This window comes from Ictidomys tridecemlineatus, chromosome 6, assembly GCF_052094955.1.
Source record: "Ictidomys tridecemlineatus isolate mIctTri1 chromosome 6, mIctTri1.hap1, whole genome shotgun sequence".
NCBI lineage: Eukaryota > Metazoa > Chordata > Mammalia > Rodentia > Sciuridae > Ictidomys > Ictidomys tridecemlineatus.
The window spans coordinates 45,825,991-45,849,780 of record NC_135482.1 but is presented as its reverse complement, the minus strand read 5'-3'; the positions used below and the strand labels follow the sequence as shown (position 1 = coordinate 45,849,780).

Here is a 23,790-nt window from a genome sequence, read left to right as displayed (position 1 = left end):
TACTTTTTTTGCATTACAATTCTTGATACACATATAGACTACAATTTTTACAATATCTTTATTTTATTCCTATGTGGTGCTGAGAATAAAACCAGTGCCTCACATGTGCTAGGCAAGCACTCTACCACTGAGCTATGACCCCAGCCCCTCTGCTATTCCATTACTAAATGTATGAATATCCCCAGGCTCAAGCCTATAACCCTTTGGTATGTAACAGATTTTACTTATTCATATACAGTAGTCCCCCCTTAACCATAATTTCACTCTCCATTGTTTCACTTATCTACAGTCACCTATGACCTAAAAATATTAAATGGAAAGTTCCAGAAGTAAACAATTGATAAGTTTTTATTGCATGCCATATGGAGTAACATGATGAAATCTCCCACTGTCCTGCTCTGTCCTGCTTGGGACATGAATCAACCCTTTGTCTAGCGCACCCATACTGTATTGCCTTCTGATCATTAGTTTCTTAATAGCCTACTCGGTTATCCTACTAACTGTGGGAGTATCCAAGTGCTTGTGTTCAAATACCATTTATATTACCTAATACAGTAATTGTTCTATTTATTATATTATTATTAATTTCCTACTGTCTAGCTCATAAGTTTATAATTTTTAAATCATAGGTATGCATATAAAACTAAAAACATAGTGTGTGTATATTATATATATATGTGTATGTATATGGTTCAGTACTACCTATGGGTTCAGATATGCACTGCGAACCTCTAAATGTATCCCTCATGACTAAAGGTAATTATTGTATTAATCTCTGCTCAACAAAATATAAATTCCAAAAGGATTATTTTTCCACTTGTTAAAAGCTTTGAATTAGGCTGGTGGGCAGAATAGCTCAGTGGTAGATCAGTTTGGCTAGCAGGCAGGAGACCTTGTGTTTAATCTCCAGCACCACAACAACAAAAAAAAAAAGAGTGAGAGCTCAGTGAGAGAAACACAACACACACACTCTCTCTCTCTCTCTCTCTCTCTCACACACACACACACACACAGTGTCTTACTTTCCTCCCTGATCTTCCCATACTTCTTCCCCTCTGGTTGAGAAGGAAGAACAAGCTGCTGTCATGGCCTGAGGGAGAACACTGAGAGTTGAACTGCTCCACATGGACTTCCAACCAGTTTTCCTGTTCATAACCCTGCCTCAGAGTTGCCTTAGTCTTTTCCCATTTCTAGGACAAAAAGTCAGCTTGCTTTGTACTGATGTCCCCTTCTGCAGGCACTCACATATCAGCTTTATCCATTATCCTAAATTACCCTTCACCCTCTGAATCATGAAATTGTATTGAAGTTTCTTTTCTATTGCTATCTCTTGTGCTTTTTCCATGGCCTTTGATGTCTTATGCTTTTAAAATTTCTTTTGATGTTTTCATGGGATGTGGAAGGAAATAGAGACAGAACTATGCCATAGTATATGTTGTAGAATATCATTGATCATCATAAATCCTAAGTCATCCTATGGATGATTCTTTTTGGGGGAATAATCAAAAGTCTGAGAGAACCTTGGTAAAATTCGCTTTTCATGGCCTGATCCCAAGAACTCACTATGATTAATTATTTTTTTTTCAATTTTGGGGAAAATAAAAGAAATGAACAGTAATTAATAAATTATTATTCATTGTAAAGGTACAGAATTATCTGGGATCTATAAACATCTTTTTTGAAAGACAAAATAAATATATTTTATCAATAAAACCTACAGAATACACAGAACTTCTGGGGGGAAATTCTCTGCCCCATCATGCCTACTTGCTCTTTTATTTTTAAATAGCTTGCTCATTATTTCAATTGAAATAATAACAGTATTAATTGAATGTTATCATTTCCCTTAACTCCCGTCCCAGCTAAAGGAGTGTGGATGTAGCTCAGTCGTAGAGTGCTTGCCTACTACACATAAGGCCCTGCATTTGATCCCTGACATAAAAAATAAAAAGACCCAGGGCATAGGGGTGTAAACATGTCTTCCCTTTGAAGTAGTCACAATATATCAGGCAGGGTGTCATGGCTATCAATTTGGCTCTTGGTGGCAAGCAAATATTTGCTCATTCTATCCTCAAAACATGTAATTCCATAATTGTTCAAACACTTGAAAAGAAAACTTAACCTCATCAGCAGAAGGCTTAAACCAAGACAGATAATTTTATTTTTCCAGTGCTAGGGACTGAATCCAGGACCTCCCACAGTACTAGGCAAGTGTTCTACCACTGGGCCACATCCCCAGCCCATAGCTGGGTATTCTCAAGTGAGTGAGGAAGAATACAAAGGGGACCAGGGATTATCTCTTTGAACCATTTTCATTCTCTTTGGGTTTCCCAAATCTGTCTCACTCTTTATTATTAAAGGTAGGCCTCATCTGAACAATGTGATTATTTTTTAATTTTATTTTGAACAGGATTCTCAAACACTCATTCACAGCCAAAACTAGTAACCATTAAAGGTCAAGCAGAAAGAAACTTTCACTCATGCAAAATAAGGGTAACCACAAGGTGATAAACTTTATGTGGCTCAAAATCTTTCTTCCTAGGCAGATCCAGAGCACAGTTCTTTCTGAGTTCAGGTAGTGTTTGTTCGTATTCTAAGAGTGTGCAGAGCCTCTTGACATGATTATCTTTGAAGGCAGCACTTGGTTGGATAGATGTGTTTCTGTAGGTTTCAGTGTTAAAGTCATATTGCTTTATAAGTGACCTCTTATGTTCTAACATGGAACAGGAGGCAAAGCATTGTGGAAGTAGAGATAGGAAAGTTGTTCCATGAGCCTTATTTATGACAGGGAATCACTGATTTTTAACAATATAAAGTTTGGTATAGTGGTGGTAAGCAGAGGATATCTTCACACATCTCCCAGCAACCCAGAGAGGTGGCTTAGAGAAGAAATGGAATGTGCTAAGGGACCCTATGATTATGAAAGACTTCCAGGAGAACTAGTACCTCCTCCATGTCATCCCAATGGTGGCTACCATATAGTAAATAGTGTTGTGCCAAAGGAACCACCACTGCTAGACAAACCTGGTAAAGGAAGCTACAGTAGATATTACACTCATGTTGACTACTGAGTAATGATGAGAGTCACAGGTTTTCTCATGATCAAAGAAGTGGTCCATTGCAGGAAGCCATCCGTGAAATACATGAGGACATTCTCTCAGCATGGAAGCCAGGGAGGGATAGGCCTGGCATTGGGAACTTTTCATGGTTCTCCCATGGCAATAGATCACCCAGTGCACGTGACCTTCCCCTCCACACTGCTAGAAAGGTTCCTCATAGTAGTACTGGAGATGAGTGTGTCTCTTTAGGAACTGCAAAGCCCACCTCTGTCCTATTTTGGTGAAGAACATTCTATGGAAGGCCTTAGATATTTCCCGCTATAAATAAAGCAGACATGGACTCCATCTTCATTTTATTTTTTTATTTGTATGTGGTGCTAAGGATCAAACCTAGTGCCTTACACATGCTAGTCAAGTGCTCTACCTCTGAGCCACAATCCCAGCCCCTCAGGCTCCATTTTTTCATAGAAGCCTGATCTGTCTCAGAGCTTGCCTGTCCTGCCCCTGCTGTTGACACTAGTTTCTGTGTTTTGTGCTCTTTTTTTCCCCCGCTGTTTTATTTCTCTTAGCTTTTAATTCTCAGTGTCGTGATGGGCAAAAGGTGAGACTTATGCAGTTGAGGGGGAGAAATAAAGAATGTCCTCATGCTTCTGACCTTTTCAATGCTTTATTCACTTAAATCACTCAATACAATTTCACTCTATAGGTTCTCAATCAAGAAAAATGCAATCCATTTTTTAAAAATGTTTTTATACCTTTGTTTTATTTATTTATTTTTATGCGGTGCTAAGGATCAAACCCAGGGCCCCACATGTGCTAGGCAAGTGCTCTACTGCTGAGCCACAATCCCAGCCCTGAAAATGACAATCTTTAATGCTAGGCACTGCAGTAGATATAATCGATTAACAGCAAAAAATGCTAGATTCATTCTAAGCACTGCAAACACACTTAATCATGACAGGCTCATGACAGACATTCCCTCTGCATGCTAAGTCAAGTATCAGATCAAAAGTCTCAAGCCTTAGGCTTTAAGTCCAGCAGATGCACACTCACTCAGACCATGGTGATCAGGTCAGGAGCCAAGGCAGGCTTCACTTCTCAGGTGGAGCTGACAGCCGGGTGAGGAGAGGGTCGTCGTAGTGAGAAGTTGCAGCTCTCACCAGGGTCAAGATGTGGCTGTAGAGTTTGAGAGCAGTGAGAAGGATGCAGAGGAACAAGCCAACGATGGGAAGAGTTGGGATGTCAGTCCAGGTCCTCATCAGGCTCTCCAGCATGAGGACATCAGTGTCAGCTGGCTGAATGTCTATTCATTGACTCCATTATTTATACTAAATTTTGGGGCTTCTGACCACCCTTTCAATCCCTATCACCTGCCATTGGATTTCTCAGTGATGTCATTTGCCCTGGGATTAAAGCATCTGGTCTGGTGGTCCCCACTGATTTTCTTACCTCTTTCCCTGATGGAGTGAGGACAACATGACACAGATTTCACTCTGAGTTTGTTAGGGCGGGGAGAGGTAGCTTGTTTGAGCCTGAGGGCCATACTGGAGGGCTCCATAGGTGTGCCTGTTGAGACTGCAGGTTTCAAAGTGGAGTTTTAAAATGGACTTGCTTAGGCTCAGGCCTAAAGCTGTCCTTACACTCAGCCACTTCTTTCCACCAAGGGGAACTGCATATTCACTGCTTTTGCAAGACATGGGAGGAAGTCCACCTCAAAGAGGAGATGAATCTGGCTTTACGAAGACAAGAGATGATTGTTCTGTAAACCCACAGCTTGAGGACAGGGACATGAGGGATGGATTTAGAAGAAAAAGCTCTACTGTTTGCATTACACAATACACCAATCTCCTCATAAAAGAGAGGCTCCTGTTGCACACAGTCACTGGCAGGAAGAAAGGACTCTCCACACAGCAGATCTGGCTCTTGGCTCAATAGAAGCAGCTTCTCTCCAGAATGAAGCAAAACTTACTCTCTCCATCAGTCTCATAGAGGTGAAAAAAGACATAACAAGTCTTTAAAAATTTCAAGAGACATTTGCCCTCAAGAGTTCCTTCATCGAAGGTGTTTGACAAACTCAGGAAGCTAAGTGAAAAGGAACTTGCTGACTGCAAGCAAATGCACTACCAAAAAGTTTAGCAATCAGATGAAAGTAGCTTGCCTGACATTTCTGAGTTTGAGGCGGGATCCACAGCACTGTTTTTCACTAACCAGCCAAAGAACCAGAGTCACATGCAACAGATGGCATAGAAGTATTTGAAGACAATCAGCTAACAGTTGCTCTAAAGCAATAGCATCAAAACCCAAAGAGACCAAACAGTTTGACCAACAAGACTGGAAGCATTTCAGATGGTGGTGAAAATGCTGCTTGCAGATGATTCTTCATTAGAGAAGTCTACAGAGTTTGCACTGAAGCAGAATTTGATTGCAATAGATGAGTGCTGTGTTGGAAAACCCAAGCCTTTCACTGCAGAGAATGATTGTTCTCCTCAAGATTTTGTAGAGCCTTTTTAGAAGGTTTAGTGCTCAGGCAAAAAAATAAAATAAAAATGTTTCTAAATTTTCCCCCATTGTTCAATTCTTAATATATGGAATTTTTGTAATGAAGAGAAATACTTCATGCTAGCTGACCACATTTTCATTATCAAATAAACATCTAAAACAATCTACTTAAAGTATTTTAATTAGAAGTTTCTTGTTTTGGAATTTGTTTGTATTTTTTGAGGTTTTTTTTGGAGGGGGGAGGGTGAACAATCTATACCCATCCCTCATCCTTGCCCTCCACCCAAATGATGGTCAATTAAATTTTTAAGCTTGAACAAAGCAATCCTGGGGTGCAGCTCTCTGTACTAACTCCTTCCTATTCCAAAGTCTTCCATTTACAGATTAGAGATCATTTCACTCAAACATTACTAGTCTTTTTTTAATGTTTTATTTGGGTGTTTTTTCAGTTGTAGTTGGATACAATACCTTTATTTTATTTGTAATAAAATAGGATCAAGCCCAGGGCCTCGCACATGCTTGGCGAGCACTTTACGGCTGAGCCACATCCTAAGCCCCACATTATTAGTCTTTTTGCATTTCGTAGTGAAGATATCATGTGGAAATGTTGGAATTCTGAATTGTGGTATTATTGACTTGTGCTGGATTTCCTTAGGCTTTGTAACTTTTAATAAGTCGATGTGTCCTATCCTGAGTACTTAAGTATCTTAGAGAAGATTTGCTTTGAGAATACGTCTCAATGATAAAATAGAGACACCTTAGAATAAAATCTTTCTTTCCAAGTAAATGAACTCAATGTGTCTCTACCAAAATGCCCCTGAAACTTTTGCCTACTCTTACTGCTGGGTAGTCTTCAACAGTATCAAATACAAGACTAAGAGAATGGGCAATTTTAGATGAACAATAAGGGATATTTTAAAACTGAGATTTTTCAAAACCCCTCAAATCAGTACAGTAAACATTTAAAATATACAGGAGAACAGGAGTTTTATTTATTCTAAGGTTCATACTACCTGTCAGGAAACAGATTGATAACATGCTCTTGATTAAGTCGTTTTCAGAATCATTCTGTTTTTAATCTGTGTAATCTGATGAGTTTTTTGTTCTGCTGACTCTTAGAGGTTCTTAGACATTCAAGAGAAATCTTGAAAGAAAGAGAAGAATAGGCAGTAAGCCCCCCACAGCCAGCCTTACCAAGCCAGGCTGGGTCATCAGCCCTTCTAGTGGGCCATTCAAATCACAGGTTAGTTGAAAACCTAACAGGGACCCATTAGGACACTCCACTCATTTTCTGGTCACTTCCAGTAGCCCAGTGCCATTGAGCTAAAATATATAATCTGGTGACATTAGCAAGGAAACCCTAAAAATCATGTTTGTTGTTACTAGCCAATTTCATTATCCTCCCACCCTCCTTCCTTTTCTCCTCTATTCTACTTTAATTTTGGTATTCTTTTTATTTTTTTTACTTACCCCAGAGTACATCAAGGATATTCTAAAAGTAGAAATAGCAGTGTGAATAATTTCAATGGCTTCTCTCATGGGTGCCCCCAAATATGTATTGTGCCATTCCACATATTTAAAAACTAATGAGGGAGTACATTTTTTAAATTTCATAAGGGAGAATACCTTGAATTTTTATTTTTCTCTTTGAGAGATTGTATTTAACTATCTTTTATAAAACATAAGCCAAATGAAATCCCACATATTATCTCTGATATTTTTTCTTAAAGTGTAAAGTGATATATTTGTTACAAACCTTAAAAAGATTAAGAAACTATTGATGTCATTTCTCCTGTCCCCAGTGTTTTGTTTTTCTTAAATATTCTAGTCCCAGGATTTAGGTTTTTTGGTTGGTATGTCACAAGTTTGAAAATAAAATCTTTATCCAGAGATGTAAGTTGTTTAACACACTCAAATTAATAAACATAATTCATCACCTAAATAGAATTAATGACAAAAATCACTAAGTCATGTCAATAGATGCAGAGAAAGCATTTGACAAAATCCAGTACCCATTCATGATAAAAACACTGAAGAAAGTAGGAATAGTATGAATTTACCTCAACATCATAAAGGCTATATATGAAAAAACCTAAGCCAACCTCATAGTAAGTGGAGAAAAACTGAAACCCTTTCTTTTAAATCTGAAATAAGATTTTTAAATCACCACTTTTATTGAACATAGTGCTTGAAATTCTAGCCAAAGCAATTGGACAAGAGGAGTAAATGAAAGGACTAAAAATAAGAAAGGAAGAAGTCAAATTGTCACTGTTTGAAGATGAGATACTTTTATACTTAGAAGATCCCCAAAACCCCAGCAAAAGACTACTCCGACTACTAAACAAATTCAACAAAGTATTAGGCTACAAAATCAACACACAAAAATTAATAGATTTTCTACACACAAATTGAATCTGCTGAGAAAGAAATCAGGAAAACAGTACCATTTACAATTGCCTAAAAACAAAAACAACCTAGGAATACTTCTGGCCAAGGAGGTAAATAACCTCCACAAGAAAACAATAGAAAAGTGAAGAAAAAAGTTGAACGAGGTATAAGAAAATGGAAAGACCTCCCATGCTCATGGATATAAGCAGAATTAATATTGCTAAAATGGTTTAATTGGCTTAATATTGCTAAAATAGCTGGGCATGGTGGCACATCCCAGTGTCTCGAGTGATTGAGACAGAGGATCATGAGTTCAAAGCCAGTCTCAGCAACAGCGAGGAACTAAGCAACTCAGTGAGACCCTGACTTTAAAATAAAATACAAAGTAGGGCTGGGGATATGGCTCAGCTGTTGAGTGCCTGGTACAAGAACAAAGAAAAAATGGCAGAATTAATGAAGGCAATATGCAGATTCAATGCAATCCCCATCAAAACAATAATGACATTCTTCACACAACTAGAAAAAATAGTCCTAAAATTTACTTGGAAAAATAAAAGACCCAGAATAGCCAAAACAATTTTAAGTCAAAATAAGAAATGCTAGATGCATTGCAACACCTAATTTCAAATTATACTACAGAGGGATAGTAACAAAAACTGTTTGATACTGGCACAAAAACAGACACATAGACCAATGGATAGAATACACAAATATAAACCCACTCATCTACAGTCATCTGATCCTTGACAAAGGTGCCAAAAACATACATTGGTGAAAAGACAGCCCCCTTAACAAACGGTGCTGAGAAAATTGGGTATCCATATATAGAAAATGAGAATAGACCCTTATCCCTCATCCTGCACAAAAATCAACTCAAAATGGATCAAAGACCTAGGAATTAGGCCAGAAACTATTCAGCTCCTAAAAGAAAACATAGGGTCATCACTCCAGCATAGAGACAGGCAAATACTTGCTCAATAGGACCCCTAAAGCTCAGGAAATAATACCAAAAGTTAATAAATGAGGTGGCATCAAATTAACAAACTTCTGTGAAATAAAGGAAACAATTAAGAACATTAAGAGGGGCTAAGGTTGTGGCTCAGCGATAGAGTGCTCACCTAGCACGTGCAAGGACCTGAGTTTGATCTTCAGCACTACATAAAAATAAATAAATAAATTAAATAAAGAATTGTGTCCATCTACAACTAAAAATTAAATTTTTAAAAAAAAAACATGAAGAAAGAACTTACAGAATGAGAGAAAATCTTTGCCAGCTACACTTCTGACAGGATTAATATCTAGAATGTATAGCAAATTCAAAAGAATTAACAATAAAAAGACAAGTAACCCAATTAAAAAATGATCAAATGAATTAAACAGACATTTCACAAAATATAATAAATACAAATAGCCAACAAGTATATGGAAATATGTTCAACATCATTAGCAATTAGGTAAATGCAAATCAAAACTACATTGAGATTGCACCTCATACCAGTCAGAACGGCAGTTATCAAGAATACAAGAAATAATACTGTCATGTATATCTAAAAAGAACAAAAATTTTAAAAAAGGAAAAAATAATGCAAGCAATTATAAATGCTGGAGAAGGTGTGAAGAAAAAGAAATACTTTACACTGTCGGTAGAATTGCAAATTAACACAACCACTCTGAAAATCAGTATGGAGGTTCCTCCAAAGAATAATCATGGGTTCACCGTACAAACCATCTATAGTACTCTTTGGTATTTATCCTGAACAATTAAAGTTGTCATACTGTAGTAATACATGTATACCCATTATTTTGATGACAGCACAATTCACAATAGCCAAATTATAAAACCAGCCTAGGTGTCCAACAACAGACAAATGGATAAAGAAAATATATATATACACAATGGAGTTTTATTCAGTCATCAAGAGGTCAAAAGTAGGTCATTTGCAGGAAAATGGATGGAACTTGAGACCATCATGTTAAGCGAAATAATCCAAAGTCAAAAGGTCAAGTTCATATTTTTTTTCTCATAAACATGGAAATTAGAGAAGACAAAGGAAAAAAAAGGTGGGGAGTGACAGCATGAAAAGCAAAGGGAGATATTAGACAATTATATTATTGTAGTATGTGCAGGAACGAATACAAAACAACAAATCCCACCATTATGTACAACTATGATGCACTGAGAAAAAAGATAAGAAAGCCTGAGAAAATACCAGAGACAAAGGAGTTCTTCACTTAAATTCATTTTTTTAAAAAATGTCTTACTAACAGATACGTTTAAATGTAGGATCAATGGGTAATCTCTGCCTCTTCCTTTCCCTCCAATTTCATTCAACATTTAAACACTGTCTCCTAGGCTTGACAGTGTTGACTTTGTTGGGAATTTTCCTTTTCCTTTACTGCATTTTAAAGTCAAATTATAGGATATATTCAGATGTATACCAGAGTATGTATTTTGTAAAATGTTCTGGATTAAAGATTTGTTTGTAAATTATCCACTGTTTTTCAGTATAGCTGACAGATGTGACAAAATTTTCATTTCCTTACCATGAAACCTTGATGATCAACATGGGGAAAGCTGATATTGTAGATCTTTTAGTGAATTTTAAAAGTACAAAATAAAGCAACCAAGTTTAAATAAAATTATATAGATATGTAAATATCTTACAATAGTAACAAAAACACACCAAAGTAAAAAATTGGCTGAATAATTTGGCATCATGCTATATAACTTTGAAGACAACAGGGATATGTGTCATGTCTATTTATTGAAAAACATATATATAAAAGAATAATTTTGCATGGAAAATATCAATAGAAATAGTGAAAACAGACAAAAGAATAGAGTAAAAAAATAAACACAGCTGATTTAAAGTTGTACAAAGTAGTCATTGTCTTTTCTTTAATGTGGTTCAAATTCATAGTGAAATTGAATTTCCTGTTTTGGAAATGGTGCTGTTTTCCCAATTCTTCCTGAGCCAAAACTTTAAACAACATCATGACTTTATTTTCTTGTAGATTAATTCTCAGAACATCATAATATCTCTCTTCAAACATTAAAAAAAAAAAAAACATTCAAGGGTGGTGAACCAATAAGTAGTTCCTGCTCTGCACACAGCTCCAAAGGTGTAGTAGGCCCCAACCACTAGAGGAAGAAGGAAGTTCTAAGATGTTAAATACTGAGGCCAGCTTCCCTAGGTAAGCTTAGTGGTCTGACTTTCCAGTCAACATGAAGGCTTTTCTGATTCTGGGGCTTCTTCTCCTTTCTGTCACAGTCCAGGGCAAGGTCTATGGAAGGTGTGAGTTGGCCAGAACTCTAAAAAGACTTGGAATGGATGGCTACCATGGAATCAGCTTGGCAAACTGTAAGTTGGGTCTTCCTCATTGTTTTTACAATGATTGAAAACATCATTTTGGTCCTCTAGAATTAGATACTTGCTGAAGGGATGTGGGTATTATTCATTTTAAGTTGATTAATCTTCATTTTCTTGCACAACATTCAAAACATGCCATGACGAAAAGTTACTGTATAGCATACTCCTTATTCTCCAATCTCTGTACTTTTCAGATTGACCCCAAACACTTCCCCTTCCATAGATATTTGTAAATGAATGAACAAGTAAGTACATGAACAAAATCATAGAATATGCTTTCCTATTCCATAATTCTTGGTTTCAAGATTCAAAGTTAACATCCAAATTCACCTTTAGGTATTACAAGAAAATCACTCTCAGAAAAATCCTTAAATGTTTCTAATAAAGCATTTTCCCATCAGCTGTATATCTGCTATGAATTTGTACAACCTTCTCAACAGCTCCATTTTCTGTTCTAGGCTCAGTATTGTCTGAGAGATGAGAACAAGTGGAAGGCAAAAGCAATGGAAAAATAGCAATTTAAAGATTTTTAAAAGTACCTTACCTTGCTTCACATTCTTATAAACTGATTTGAGCTACAAAAGGATACTCCTAGGGACCCTCTATAACAAAGGTGTTGAGGCAGGCAGGAATGGTGGCTCAGACCTGTAGTCCCAGCTACATGGGAGGCTGAGGTGGAAGGATCACATGAGACAGGAGACCACCCTGGGAACCCAGTGAGACCCTGTCTCAAACTAACCTGTTACTGATATTTTATCAATTAAACACATCTTGTACTTACAAAGTAAGTCGATAGTAAAATACAATTAGTTGCATAGAATTGATTTTGATACACAGTACATAAATCAGTTGGTGCTGCTATTTATTACAAAAAACAATTTTTTTTCAGGGGTGTGTCTGGCCGAATGGGAGAGTAGTTACAACACCAGAGCTACAAACTACAACCCTGGAGACCAAAGTACTGACTATGGGATATTCCAGATCAATAGCCACTACTGGTGTAATGATGGCAAAACCCCAAGAGCAGTTAATGCCTGTGGTATATCTTGCAATGGTAAGACTAGATAATATTTGAGTGATGGCACAAGAACTACCTGCATATATTTACAAGAACAGACATTCAAACAAATCAAATAGCCTTGAAGGGTTTTTGTCAGGGAGCTAGAAAAAGTCCATCTCAACTTCTAGAAAGTGATTGTTATCCTCAAAATTCCCTGAATAGAAGCAGAGCTGGGGATTTAGCTTAGTGGTGGAGTGCCTGCTCATTTATTGTTAATGGCCTTATTGAAGCTTTTCTAAAACTTTGCCATTCCATGTATTCCCTGAGAATGGCTTAGGGATCTATTAATTGTGTAATCCTTTTGATTGTTTTATGCGTTATTATAAAAGGTCCTATGTATGTAGAAAGTTAGATTTTCATATAATGAATACCCAGATGACTGTACACTTTCAACAATAATTAACATATTTCCATAGATTCTTATTGTATGTATATATACATTTTGCTCAGAGATTTTAAGGTGAATTAGAAATGTTGATATTTTATTTCTAAATCCTCTAGCTTGAATCTCCAAAATATACAATTCCTAAATAATCATTATCACACCTAAAACATTACCTCGTATATTTATCTACTTGGGATGAAACATTGTGTTTTAATAAGAAAAAGAACTCTCGAGGTTTTTTTTGTTACATTTATAAGGTATGAGAGTATTAGACTCCTGAGCTCATGAAAATAGAAATAGCATGTACAAATTTTAGTGTGTAAAATAGTGCATACATATTGCAGACTTGATATTTTTAAAATATTAAATGTTAAAATTCCCAAGAGAAAATCAATTTTATAAAATTATTTTTAACTTAGCTGATTTACTTAAAAATTGCTTTTGTATTGTATAATAATGTATGGTCATTGAATAATATTTAGAAAAATATAAGCAAGATGAAATAGCATGCACAGTCTTACTACCCAGAGATTTATAATCATGGATAATTTTTGGTGCATACTCTTTCTGAATGTATTTCAACATGTAAAGTTTTATGGATACATGTACGGGGTTTCAATATATTTCTCTCTCTCTCTCTCTCTCTCTCTTCTCTCTCTCAATTCTTTTTAACTTTTTTGCATATTGCCACTGAGACATTTTCCCAGACCTTTTCTTATTTCTTTGGGATATAACATCAGTGGTAGAATTGCTGAGTAAAAAATTTCGGGGCATGTATTTTTTCACAGTGTGCAAAGTGGACTTTCTTCCATATTAATTAATAATTCCAGGCCTCCAACAACTTTAGTAATTGAGAAACACTGTGTTATTTCACGTCAATAACAAAAAAAAATTAAGAGGAAGTTTTCCCAACAAACACAGATATGTAAATTCTTGGCTTGATATGCTTTCCTCTGCCTAACAAAATAAAACTGGCTAAGTGTAAACTTCCAAGGAAATTGTTAGATCATCCTTTTCATGCCTCACCACCTCTCTTCCAGTTCTGTTGCAAGATGACATCTCTCAAGCCGTAACTTGTGCAAAAAGGGTTGTCCGTGACCCACAAGGCATTAGAGCATGGTATGTTTTAAGGTTTGAAAGGGGAAACTGTTTTACTCTACTGTTGATATATGCAGTGAGAGAAAAATTCAAAGACCTAAGTGTCCTTCTGAATGTGAAGTTGTCCTGTGGGGCCTAAGGGACACAATGTAATACCTCCTTCAGAAGAGACAATCTGCTTGAACTGATTTACAGTTTTGTCCATTTACTCCTCTATAGATTTTAGGGATTTCTAGAGTTTTAAATATTCTCCACACTCTACTAGTTCTTTGTCATATCTTTTTTGGGTGGGAAAGTGGGAAGTTTGTATAAGAGATAGAACCAGGAAACTTAACTACTGATCCACAGCCCCAGTCCTTTTTAATTTTTTATTTGGAGACAGGAACTCACTAAATTGCTAAGGCTGTCTTTGAACTTGCAATCCTCCTGCCTCAGCCTCCTGAGCTGCTACAGTTACAGTCATGCACCCCATGTCGGCCTCCTTGTCATATTTGAAACAATTTGTGGAATAAGTAAATGGGCCATGTACATAACTCAACATTTGTGTTCAGCATTCTGTGCCCTATGGAGGCCTCTGAGGAGCAGCAAAGCACCTTGTATACTCATCTCCACTTAATCAGTAGCAGTACCTGGGTCTAATTGTAGCCTGTATGATATTTTTGGATAGGAACTTTTGCTCCCACAAAGAGATTTAAGTATGTGCACTGCAATGCAGATATGTTTTAACCTTTGCTTGTGTTTCCCTTTTCTCTGCAGGGTGGCATGGAGAAACCATTGTCAAAACCGTGACCTCACTCAGTACATTCAGGGGTGTGGAGTGTAACTGCAAAATTTTCCTTCTTTCTTCAGCTCATTTTGTCTCTTTGCACCATTAAGGGACACACTGCCACTAGTGTAGTGTGTCACACTACCATTGTTTCCCCTTCAAACAAGTAGCATTTTTACAGAAGCAGGAACAAAATATAGCCTTTCTCCTAAGAGCCATACTGTTCATAATTTGTGTTTTACTTAATAGTAACCCCCATTTTCAGCTTACTAATAAAGCTAATGGTGGTGAAAACTTACCTAAAACCTTGATTATCAAATAATCTACAGTACATTTAGTTTTTTATTATAGATATAATCAAGACTTAATCTTAAATGATACAAATATTTCCCAATATCAGACAATAATACAACAACAGGCTATCTAAAAACCCATGGAATTTAGACAAAATCCAAACTGTGTAGCATGCAATGCCTTCCATCTATACAGTCATCTCCAAAAATAGGAAAATTAACCACTCTCTCGGGCAATATAAAATTCTTAATGGAGTGGAAAGCCAATGCCTAAAAGTGAAGACTAACCGAAGGAAAAATGTGTTTGCACAAAGTGTGTGACATTTGGTTTAAGAATTTTCCATTTATGTACCTTTACAAACAGACTCACAATTTATACATCAATCTGTTTTAAGCTTTGAAAGAACACCTGCATCTGACTGATCATGAAGCCATTAAGGAGGGATTAAATGGGCTGTTGCTATTCCTCAATTTTACTAACTTAGATTCATGCATTTCATCTAAATCTGAGACAGATAAGCTTGCATTACTAATTAACCACAGGAGTGAAATTATGCATACTGTAAAAATACAAATGTTATCATTAAATGGTTGCATTGCATATTTTGTCTGTCCTTGTTTAGACCCATTTGGTGTCTGGAGAAAAAAAATCACATATATTAGAAAAAGAGAAAAGAAAGAACTTGGTACTCTTAATGTCTTCTATATCCTCACCTGCACTGAAAGCTGGCAATGGCTGGAGGAAAATCCACAAGCAGGCTAATAAACCTTACTTTGAATCCATAACCATGAGTCTCATATGGCCTCAAGTCATCATGGTCACCTCAGTCACTTCTCTGGATTCTTCCTGTGTTGTCCCCCTCTCCAAAACAACTATGATTATTTCACTTCTCCCATTCTTTGTTGAGAGCCCAACACACACATCTGACACCCTCTCTGCCCCCTAACCTTCCACCATCCTCTGCTCTTAGCAGATAATCTTTGCTTATATATACCATTAAAAAAAATAGTCATTTCAAAGAAGCACTACAAAGTTCTCCCCCTGCCACAAAGCAGCAGTCACACCTTCCCCTTACTGATCCCTCCTTCCCTCCCACTATTTCTGGGTTGAAGGGCCTTTGCTCCTGGCAAAGGCAGCATCTCCACAAGCAGCGTCTGTCCCAGGCCTCACAACTCCCACCTAGGCTAAGTTTCTCCCTCTCTGCTCCATCACCTCCATCATTGTGCAAAGGGCCCCAGCATCCTCCCATCCTACAAAGAACATTCCACTGGCCCTACACCACCCTCCAAGTACCACCTCAGCCTCTGCTGTCTATGGTGAGACTTCTAGGGGAGAAGCCCATCCCCACCTCCCATCTCTCTTCAGCTCTTTCCAATCTAGCTTCTGTCTCACTCAGCCATGTCTGCTGCCCTAGGACTTCTCCCATGACCTGGATGCAATTCCAGTGATCATCTGCTCTCTGCTCTTCCTACTTGATCTCTCATCAGCATTTAGCTGAGTGAACCACTTCATATCACTAGAAGCTTTTTCTCTCTCACCTTCTTGCTTACATCCGACTTCATAGGCTGCTCCTTCTCAGTTCCTCTTTCCCACTCTTTCTCTGCTATTTCATTCCTTTTAAAAATATTTTTAGTTGTAGAGGGACACAATACCTTTAATTAATTTATTTATTTTTATGTGGTGCTGAGGATGAAACTCCATGTTTCCCATGTGCTAATCAAGGGCTCTACCACTGAGCCACAGGCCCTCTGCTATTCCCTTACTGAATGTGTGAATGTCCCAGGGCTCAAGCCTATAACCATTTGATGTGCAAAAAATTCTACTTATTCATTTATGGTGTCCCCTCTTGTCCACGATTTTATTCTCCATTGTTTCAGTTATCATGGTCAACTGTGACGCAGAAATATTAAGTGAAAGTTCCAGAATGAAACAATTGATACATTTTGAATTGCATGCCATAGGGAGTAGTGTGATGAAATCTCCCACTGACCTGCTCTGCCCTGTATGGAACATAAGTCTTTCTTTGTTGCACCATCCTTTATTGCCTCCTGATCATTACTCATTTAGTAGCCAACTCAGCTACCAGATTATCTGTGAGAGTATCCAAGTGCTTATGTTCAAGCCCCTTATTTTACTTAATACAGTAATTGTTCTATTTAATTTTTAGTTACTGTTAGTCTACTGTGTCTAATTCATATATTTATAATTTATAAATTAAGATTTGTCATCATTAGCCAATAAAATTAAAAACACAGTACATACAGGGTTCTGTACTGCCTGTGGTTTCAGATAGCCATCTGGGGTTTGGGAATATATCCCTCAGGAATAAGGGACAACTATTGTATTAATATATCCTCAACAAATTACAACTTCAAAAAGGATAGTTTTTCCACTTGTTAAAAGCATTGAATTGGGCTGGTGGGCACAATACCTCAGTGGTAAAGCAGCTTGGCTACCAGGCAGGAGACCCTGGGTTTGATCCCTAGTACCACAATAACAAAGAAAGAGAGACAGACAGAGAGAGAGATGCAGAGAGGGTCTTACTTTCCTCCCTAATCTTCCCATCCTTCTTCCCCTCAGGCTGAGAAGGAAGAGCAAGCTCTGGTCCTGGCCTGATGGAGAACATGAGAGTTGAACTGCTCCACATGGACTGACAACCAGTCTTCCTGTTCATAGCCCTGCCATACACTCCTGCCTCAGAGTTGCCTTAGTCTTTTCTCAGTTCTAGGAAAACAGTCACCTTGCTTTATATTGATATCCCCTTCTACAGCACTCACGTGTCAGCTAGACCCATCATCCTAAATTGCCCTTCACCCTCTGGATTATAAAATTGTACTACATTTCTCATCGTCATCCCTTCTGCTTTTCATGGCCCTTGTTGACTTGTGCCTTTTAAATCTTCTTTGGGTGATATTTTCATGGGATGTGCAAGAAATGTGAGATGGTTCTATCCCATTGAACATTTTAACAATATCATAAATTGTGGCAAATCTTTGCTATAAAGATGACTTAGTTTTGGGGAATAGTCAAAGTCTGTGAGATCCTTCCTCATCTCCTATTTCCCAGTCCTGAAGTCCCCAACATTCACCATAATTAATTCTTTTTCCTCAATTGTAAGAAAAAATAAAGACAAAATTCTGAATTGTGAATAATTAATAAATTATTATCTATTGGAATAGGACAAAATTGTCTGGGATCTAAAGACATCTTTTCTGAAAAGACAAGAGACTTATATTTCATCAAATAAAACATGCAGAATATACAGAACTTCTGGGGAAAAATTCTGTGCCCCATCATGCCTACTTGCTCTTTTATTTTTAAATAGCTTGCTCATTATTTCAATTGAAATAATAACAGTATTAATTGAATGTTATCATTTCCCTTAACTCCCGTCCGAGCTAGAGGAGTGTGGATGTAGCTCAGTCTAAGAGTGCTCCCTGACATAAAAAATAAAAAGACCCAGGGCATAGGGGTGTAAACATGTCTTCCCTTTGTAGTAGTCACAATATATCAGGCAGGGTAACATGGCTATCAGTTTGGCTCTTGGTGGCAAGCAAATATTTGCTTATTCTATGCTCAAAACATGTAAGTCCATAATTGTTCAAACACTTGAAAAGAAAAATTAAACTCATCAGCAGAAGGCTTAAACCAAGATAGATAATAATGGATGTTCTGTTTTGTTTTTTCCAGTACTCAGGACTGAACCCAGAGCCTCTCACAGTGCTAGGCAAGTGCCCTACCACTGGGCCACATCCCCAGCCCACAGCTGGGTATTCTCAAGTGAGTGAGGAAGGATACAAAGGGGACCAGAGACAATCTCTTAAAACCATTTTCATTCTCTTTGGGTCCTCCAAATCTGTCTCACTCTTTATTATTAAAAACTCAAAGGTAGGCCTTGTCTGAACAATGTGATTATTTTTTTAATTTTTGAACAGGATTCTCAAACACTCATTCACAAAGCTAGTAACCATTAAAGGTCAAGCAGAAAGAAACTTTCACTCATGCAAAATAAGGGTAACCACAAGGTGATAACCTTGATGTGGCTCAGAATCTTTTCTTCCTAGGCAGATCCGGAGCACAGTTCTTTCTGAGTTCAGGTAATGTTTTTTTCCTATTTTAAGAGTGTACTGAACCTCCTGACATGATTATCTTTGAAGGCAGCACTTGGTTGGATAGATGTGTTTCTGTAGGTTTCAGTGTTAAAGTCATATTGCTTTATAAGTGACCTCTTATGTTCTAACATGGAACAGGAGGCAAAGCATTGTGGAAGTGGAGATATAGGAAAGTTGTTCCATGAGCCTTATTTAAGATAGGATATCACTGATTTTTAATAATACAAAGCATGGGATAGTGGTGGTGAGCAGAGGACTATCTTCACACATCTCCCAGCAACCCAGTAAGGTGGCTCAGAGAAGGATGGAATGTGCTCTGAGGGACCCTATGATTATGAAAGACTTCCAGGAGAACTAGTACCTCCTCCATGTCGCCCCAATGGTGGCTACCATATAGTAAATCGTGTTGTGCCAAAGGAACCACCACTGCTAGACAACCTGGTGAAGGAAGCTAAGTAGACATTACAGTCATGTTGACTACTGAATAATGATGAAGATCACAGGTTTTCTCATGATCAAAAAAGTGGTCCATCTCACAGAGGAGATGAAACTGGCTGTCCGTGGACAAGAGATGATTGTTCTGCAAACCCACAGCCTGAGTACAGGGACATAAGGGATGGATTTAGAAAAAAAAAAAAATTCCAGTGTTCCCATTATGCAACACACCAGTCTCATCAAAGGGATGTTCCAGTTTGCAGACAGACACTGGCAGGTGGAAAGGACTCTCCACACAGCAGATATGGTTCTGGAAGTATTTGAAGATGGCACAGAAGTATTTGAAGACAGTCAGCTAACCAATTGTTCTAAAGCAATAGCATCAAAACCCAAAGAGACCAAACAGGTTGACCGACAGGACTGGGAAACATTTGGGATAGTGGTGATTTTTTTTTTTTAAGAGAGAGTGAGAGAGAGAGAGAATTTTTTAATATTTATTTTTAAGTTTTTGGCAGACACAACATCTTTGTTTGTATGTGGTGCTGAGGATCGAACCTGGGCTGCACGCATGCCAGGTGAGCCCACTAGCACTTGAGCCACATCCCCAGCCCAGTGGTGATTTTTAACAACATAAAGCTTGGGATATTTGCTGCTTGCAAATGATCCTTCATTAGAAAGGCCAACAGAGGTGGGCTGGGGTTCTAACTCAGTGACAGAGCACTTTCCTGGCACATGTGAAACTATGGGTTCAATCCTCAGCACCATATAAAAATAAATAAATAAAAACAGAGGATTTTTGTCCATCTACAACTAAAAATATTTTAAAAAAGAAAAAGAAAAGCCTATAGAGTTTGTATTAAACAGAATTTGCTTTCAATAGATGAGCACTTTGTGGAAGAACTGAAGTAGTTTCACTGCAGAGTATGATATTCTCAAGGCTCTTTTGTAGAGCCTTTTTAGAGGGTTTAGTGCTCAGGCAAAAAATAAAATAAAAACGTCTAGATTCGTTTTCCCCCAATTGTTCAATCCTTAATATATGGAGTTTTTGTAATGAGAAGAAATAATTTATGCTACCTGACTCCATTTTTGTATCAAATAAACATCTAAAACAATCCGATGTAGGCTAGGGCTGGGGCTCAATGGCAGAGTGCTTGCCTTATACATGTGAGGTACTGGGTTCAATCCTCAGCACCACATTAAAATAAAACAAACAAAATGAAGATATCATGTCCATGTATAACTAAAAAAAATTTTTAAATAAAATAAAACAATCTGCTTAAAGTATTTTAATTTGATGTTTTTTGTTTTGGATTTTGTTTGTTTGCTTTTGTTTTATTGTTGATTTTCTGGTTTTTGTTTTTTGTTTTGTTTTGTTGTTTCCATGTACAGCCTAATCTATACCCATCCTTCATCTTTGCCTTGCCCTCAATTACAATTTTTAAGCTTGAACAAAGCAGTTCCAGAGTGAAGCTCTCTGTACTTCTTTCCCATAGTCTTCCATTTGGGCACATGAGTGTAACTTACAGATTAGAGATCATTTCACTCAAATATTACTAGTCTTTTTGCATTTCATAGTGAAGATAGATACCTTGTGGAAATATTGGAATGCTGCGTTGTAGTTTTATTGACTTGTGCTTGCTTTCCTTAGTCTTTGTAACTTTTAATAAGTCAATGTGTTCTATCCTGAGTATTTACGTATCTTAGAGAAGATTTACTTTGAGAATACATCTCAATGATAAAATAGACATCTTAGAACAAAATATTTCTTTCCAAGTAAATGAACTCAATGTGTCTCTTCCAAAATGCTCCTGAAACTTTTGACTACTCTCACTGCTGGGTAGTCTTCAACAGTATCATAAACAAGACTAAAAGAAGGAGTAATGTTAAATGGTCAATAAAGGATATTTTAAAGCTGAGATTTTTCAAAAACACTTCAGATAAATGAAAGAAACATTTAAAATATACAAGAGTTTTATTTATACTTAAGTCCATACTCCCTGTCTCAAACACAAAACAAAAAAGATGATGGATAACATGCTCATGATTAAGCCATTTGCAGAATTACTGTTTTGTTAATTTTATAATCTGATGAGTTTTTGTTCTGCTGACTGTTAGAGGTTCTTAGACCTTTAAGAGAAGTCTTTCATTATTTTTAATTTTTTAATTTGTTCTTTTAGTCATACATGACAGTAGAATGTATTTTGACATATCATACATGCATGGAGTATAACTCCCCACTCGTGGTTTTACATGATGTGAAATTACACTAGTCGTTTACTCAGATGTGAACATAGGAAAGTTATGTCCAATACATTCTACTGTCTTTCCCATTCCCATTCCCCCTTCCTTCCCTCCATTCCCTCCTGTCAAGACAGGTGAGCATCACCCCACCCCCCTGCCACCACCCCTCATTGTCAGTCACATCCACATCTCAGAGATATCAGAGAGAACATTAGGCCTTTGATTTTTGGCTTATTTCACTTATCATGAGAGCCTCCAGTTCCATTCAAGAGAAATTTTGAAAGAAAGAGAGAAGAACAGGCAGTAAGCCCCCCACAGCCAGCCTTACCAAACCAGGCTGGGGCATCAGCCCTTCATTAGTGGACCATTCAAATCACAGGTTAGTTGAAAACCTAACAGGGACGCATTAGGACACTCTACTCATTTTTCTGGTCACTTCCAGTAGCCCAATGCTATTGAGCTAAAATATATAATTTGGTAATATTTTCGAGGAAACCTTAAAAATCATGTTTGTTGTTACTAGCCAATTTCATTATCCTCCCATCTTCTTTCCATTTCCCCTTGATTCTCACTTCAATTCTGGCATTCTTTTTAGTTTTTAGAGTTACCCCAGAGTACATCAAGGATATGCTAAAAGTAGAAATAGAAGTCTGAATAATTTTAATGGTTTCTATCATGGATGCCCCAAAATATATATTATACCATTTCCCAAATTTAAAAACTAATGAAAGACTGGGATTGTGACTCAGAGGGGTAGAGCGCTAACCTAGCATGTGCAAGGCCCTGGGTTCAATCCCCAGCACCACATATAAATAAGTAAATAAAATAAAGGTATTGTGTCCAATTAAAACTAAAAATAAAAAGTTTTAAAAAAATTAATTGAGCCAAGCTTGGTGGCCCATTCCTGTCATCCCAACACCTTGGGAGGCTGAGGCAAGAAGATCACAAGTTAAAACCAGCCTCAGCAACTTAGCAAGACTTTGTCTCAAAATAAAAAAAATTAAAAGAGTTGTGGATGTGGCTCAGTGGTTAATTGCTCATGGATTCAATCCCAGAACCAACACATACATTAAAAAAAAAAAAAAAAACTAATTGAGGCTAACATTTACTTTTTAAAGTTTCTCAAGAGAATCTACATTGAATTTTTATTTTTGTCATTGAGATATTGTACATAACTAACTTGTACAACCTAAGAAATGTGAAATCCAACATATTATCCTTGATATTCTTCTTTAATGTGATTGATTTGTTATAATCTTAGGAACATTAAGAAAATACTGATGTTATTTCCCCTTGTCCTCAGTGTTATACTTTTTCCTAAATGTCAAGTCCCAAGATTCAGTTTCTTTAGTCAAGATTTCACAGGTGTGAAGACAGAAACCACAAGAGGCAAAAGACTTGTCCACCTTATTGAAATTCATTAAAAACAATACTCTTGCAGCTCGGGCTGTAGCTCAGTGGCAGAGCACTTGCCTAGCAGGTGTGAAGTACTAGGTTCAATGCTTAGCACCACATAAAAAATAAACAAATAAAATAAAGGCATGAGTCCATTAACAACCTCAAAAAAGAAAAAAGAAGAAAGAAAACTCTTACTAACAGATACATTTAAATATACATTCAACAAGTAATTTCTTCATCTTCTTTACATTCAACATTTAAAGCTCTTTCTCCCTTGCCATCAGCATTATTTCCTAGGCTTGTCAGTATTAAGTTAGAGGGTTTTTTTCCTTTTCTTTAATGACTTTTTAAAGTCCAATTATAGGATGAATTCAGATGTGTACCAGAGTATGTATTTCGTTAAATGTTCCGGATGAAGATTTCTTTGTAAATTATCCATTGTTTTTTCAGTATGGCTGACAGATGTGATAAAATTTTCATTTTCTTACCATGAGGACTTTATGATCAACATGGGGAAAGCAGGCATTGTAGAGCTTTTTGTTATATTAAATGTGCAATTTAAAGCAATCAAGTTTAAATTTAAATATACATGTGCGTGTATGAGTGTGTATGTGTGTGTGTGTGTGTGTGTGTGTGTGTAAAACTTATAAAAGTAACAAAAATACCACAGTAGGAAACTAGGTG

General features: G+C 37.0%; 1 protein-coding gene and 1 pseudogene across 1 annotated transcript; both read left to right on the top strand.

Annotated features, from left to right (window-relative positions):
* Positions 1–719: 719 nt before the first annotated feature.
* LOC101970468 (periphilin-1-like) lies at positions 720–5,965 on the top strand (annotated as a pseudogene).
* A 5,011-nt stretch (positions 5,966–10,976) lies between these two features.
* Positions 10,977–15,520, top strand: LOC101958779 (lysozyme C). The gene is made up of 4 exons (XM_005328729.4): positions 10,977–11,308; positions 12,207–12,371; positions 13,803–13,881; positions 14,617–15,520. The coding sequence occupies exons 1-4, from the start codon at positions 11,173–11,175 to the stop codon at positions 14,681–14,683; spliced, it is 447 nt and encodes a 148-aa protein (XP_005328786.1). The 5' UTR covers positions 10,977–11,172; the 3' UTR covers positions 14,684–15,520.
* The last annotated feature ends 8,270 nt before the right edge of the window (positions 15,521–23,790 follow it).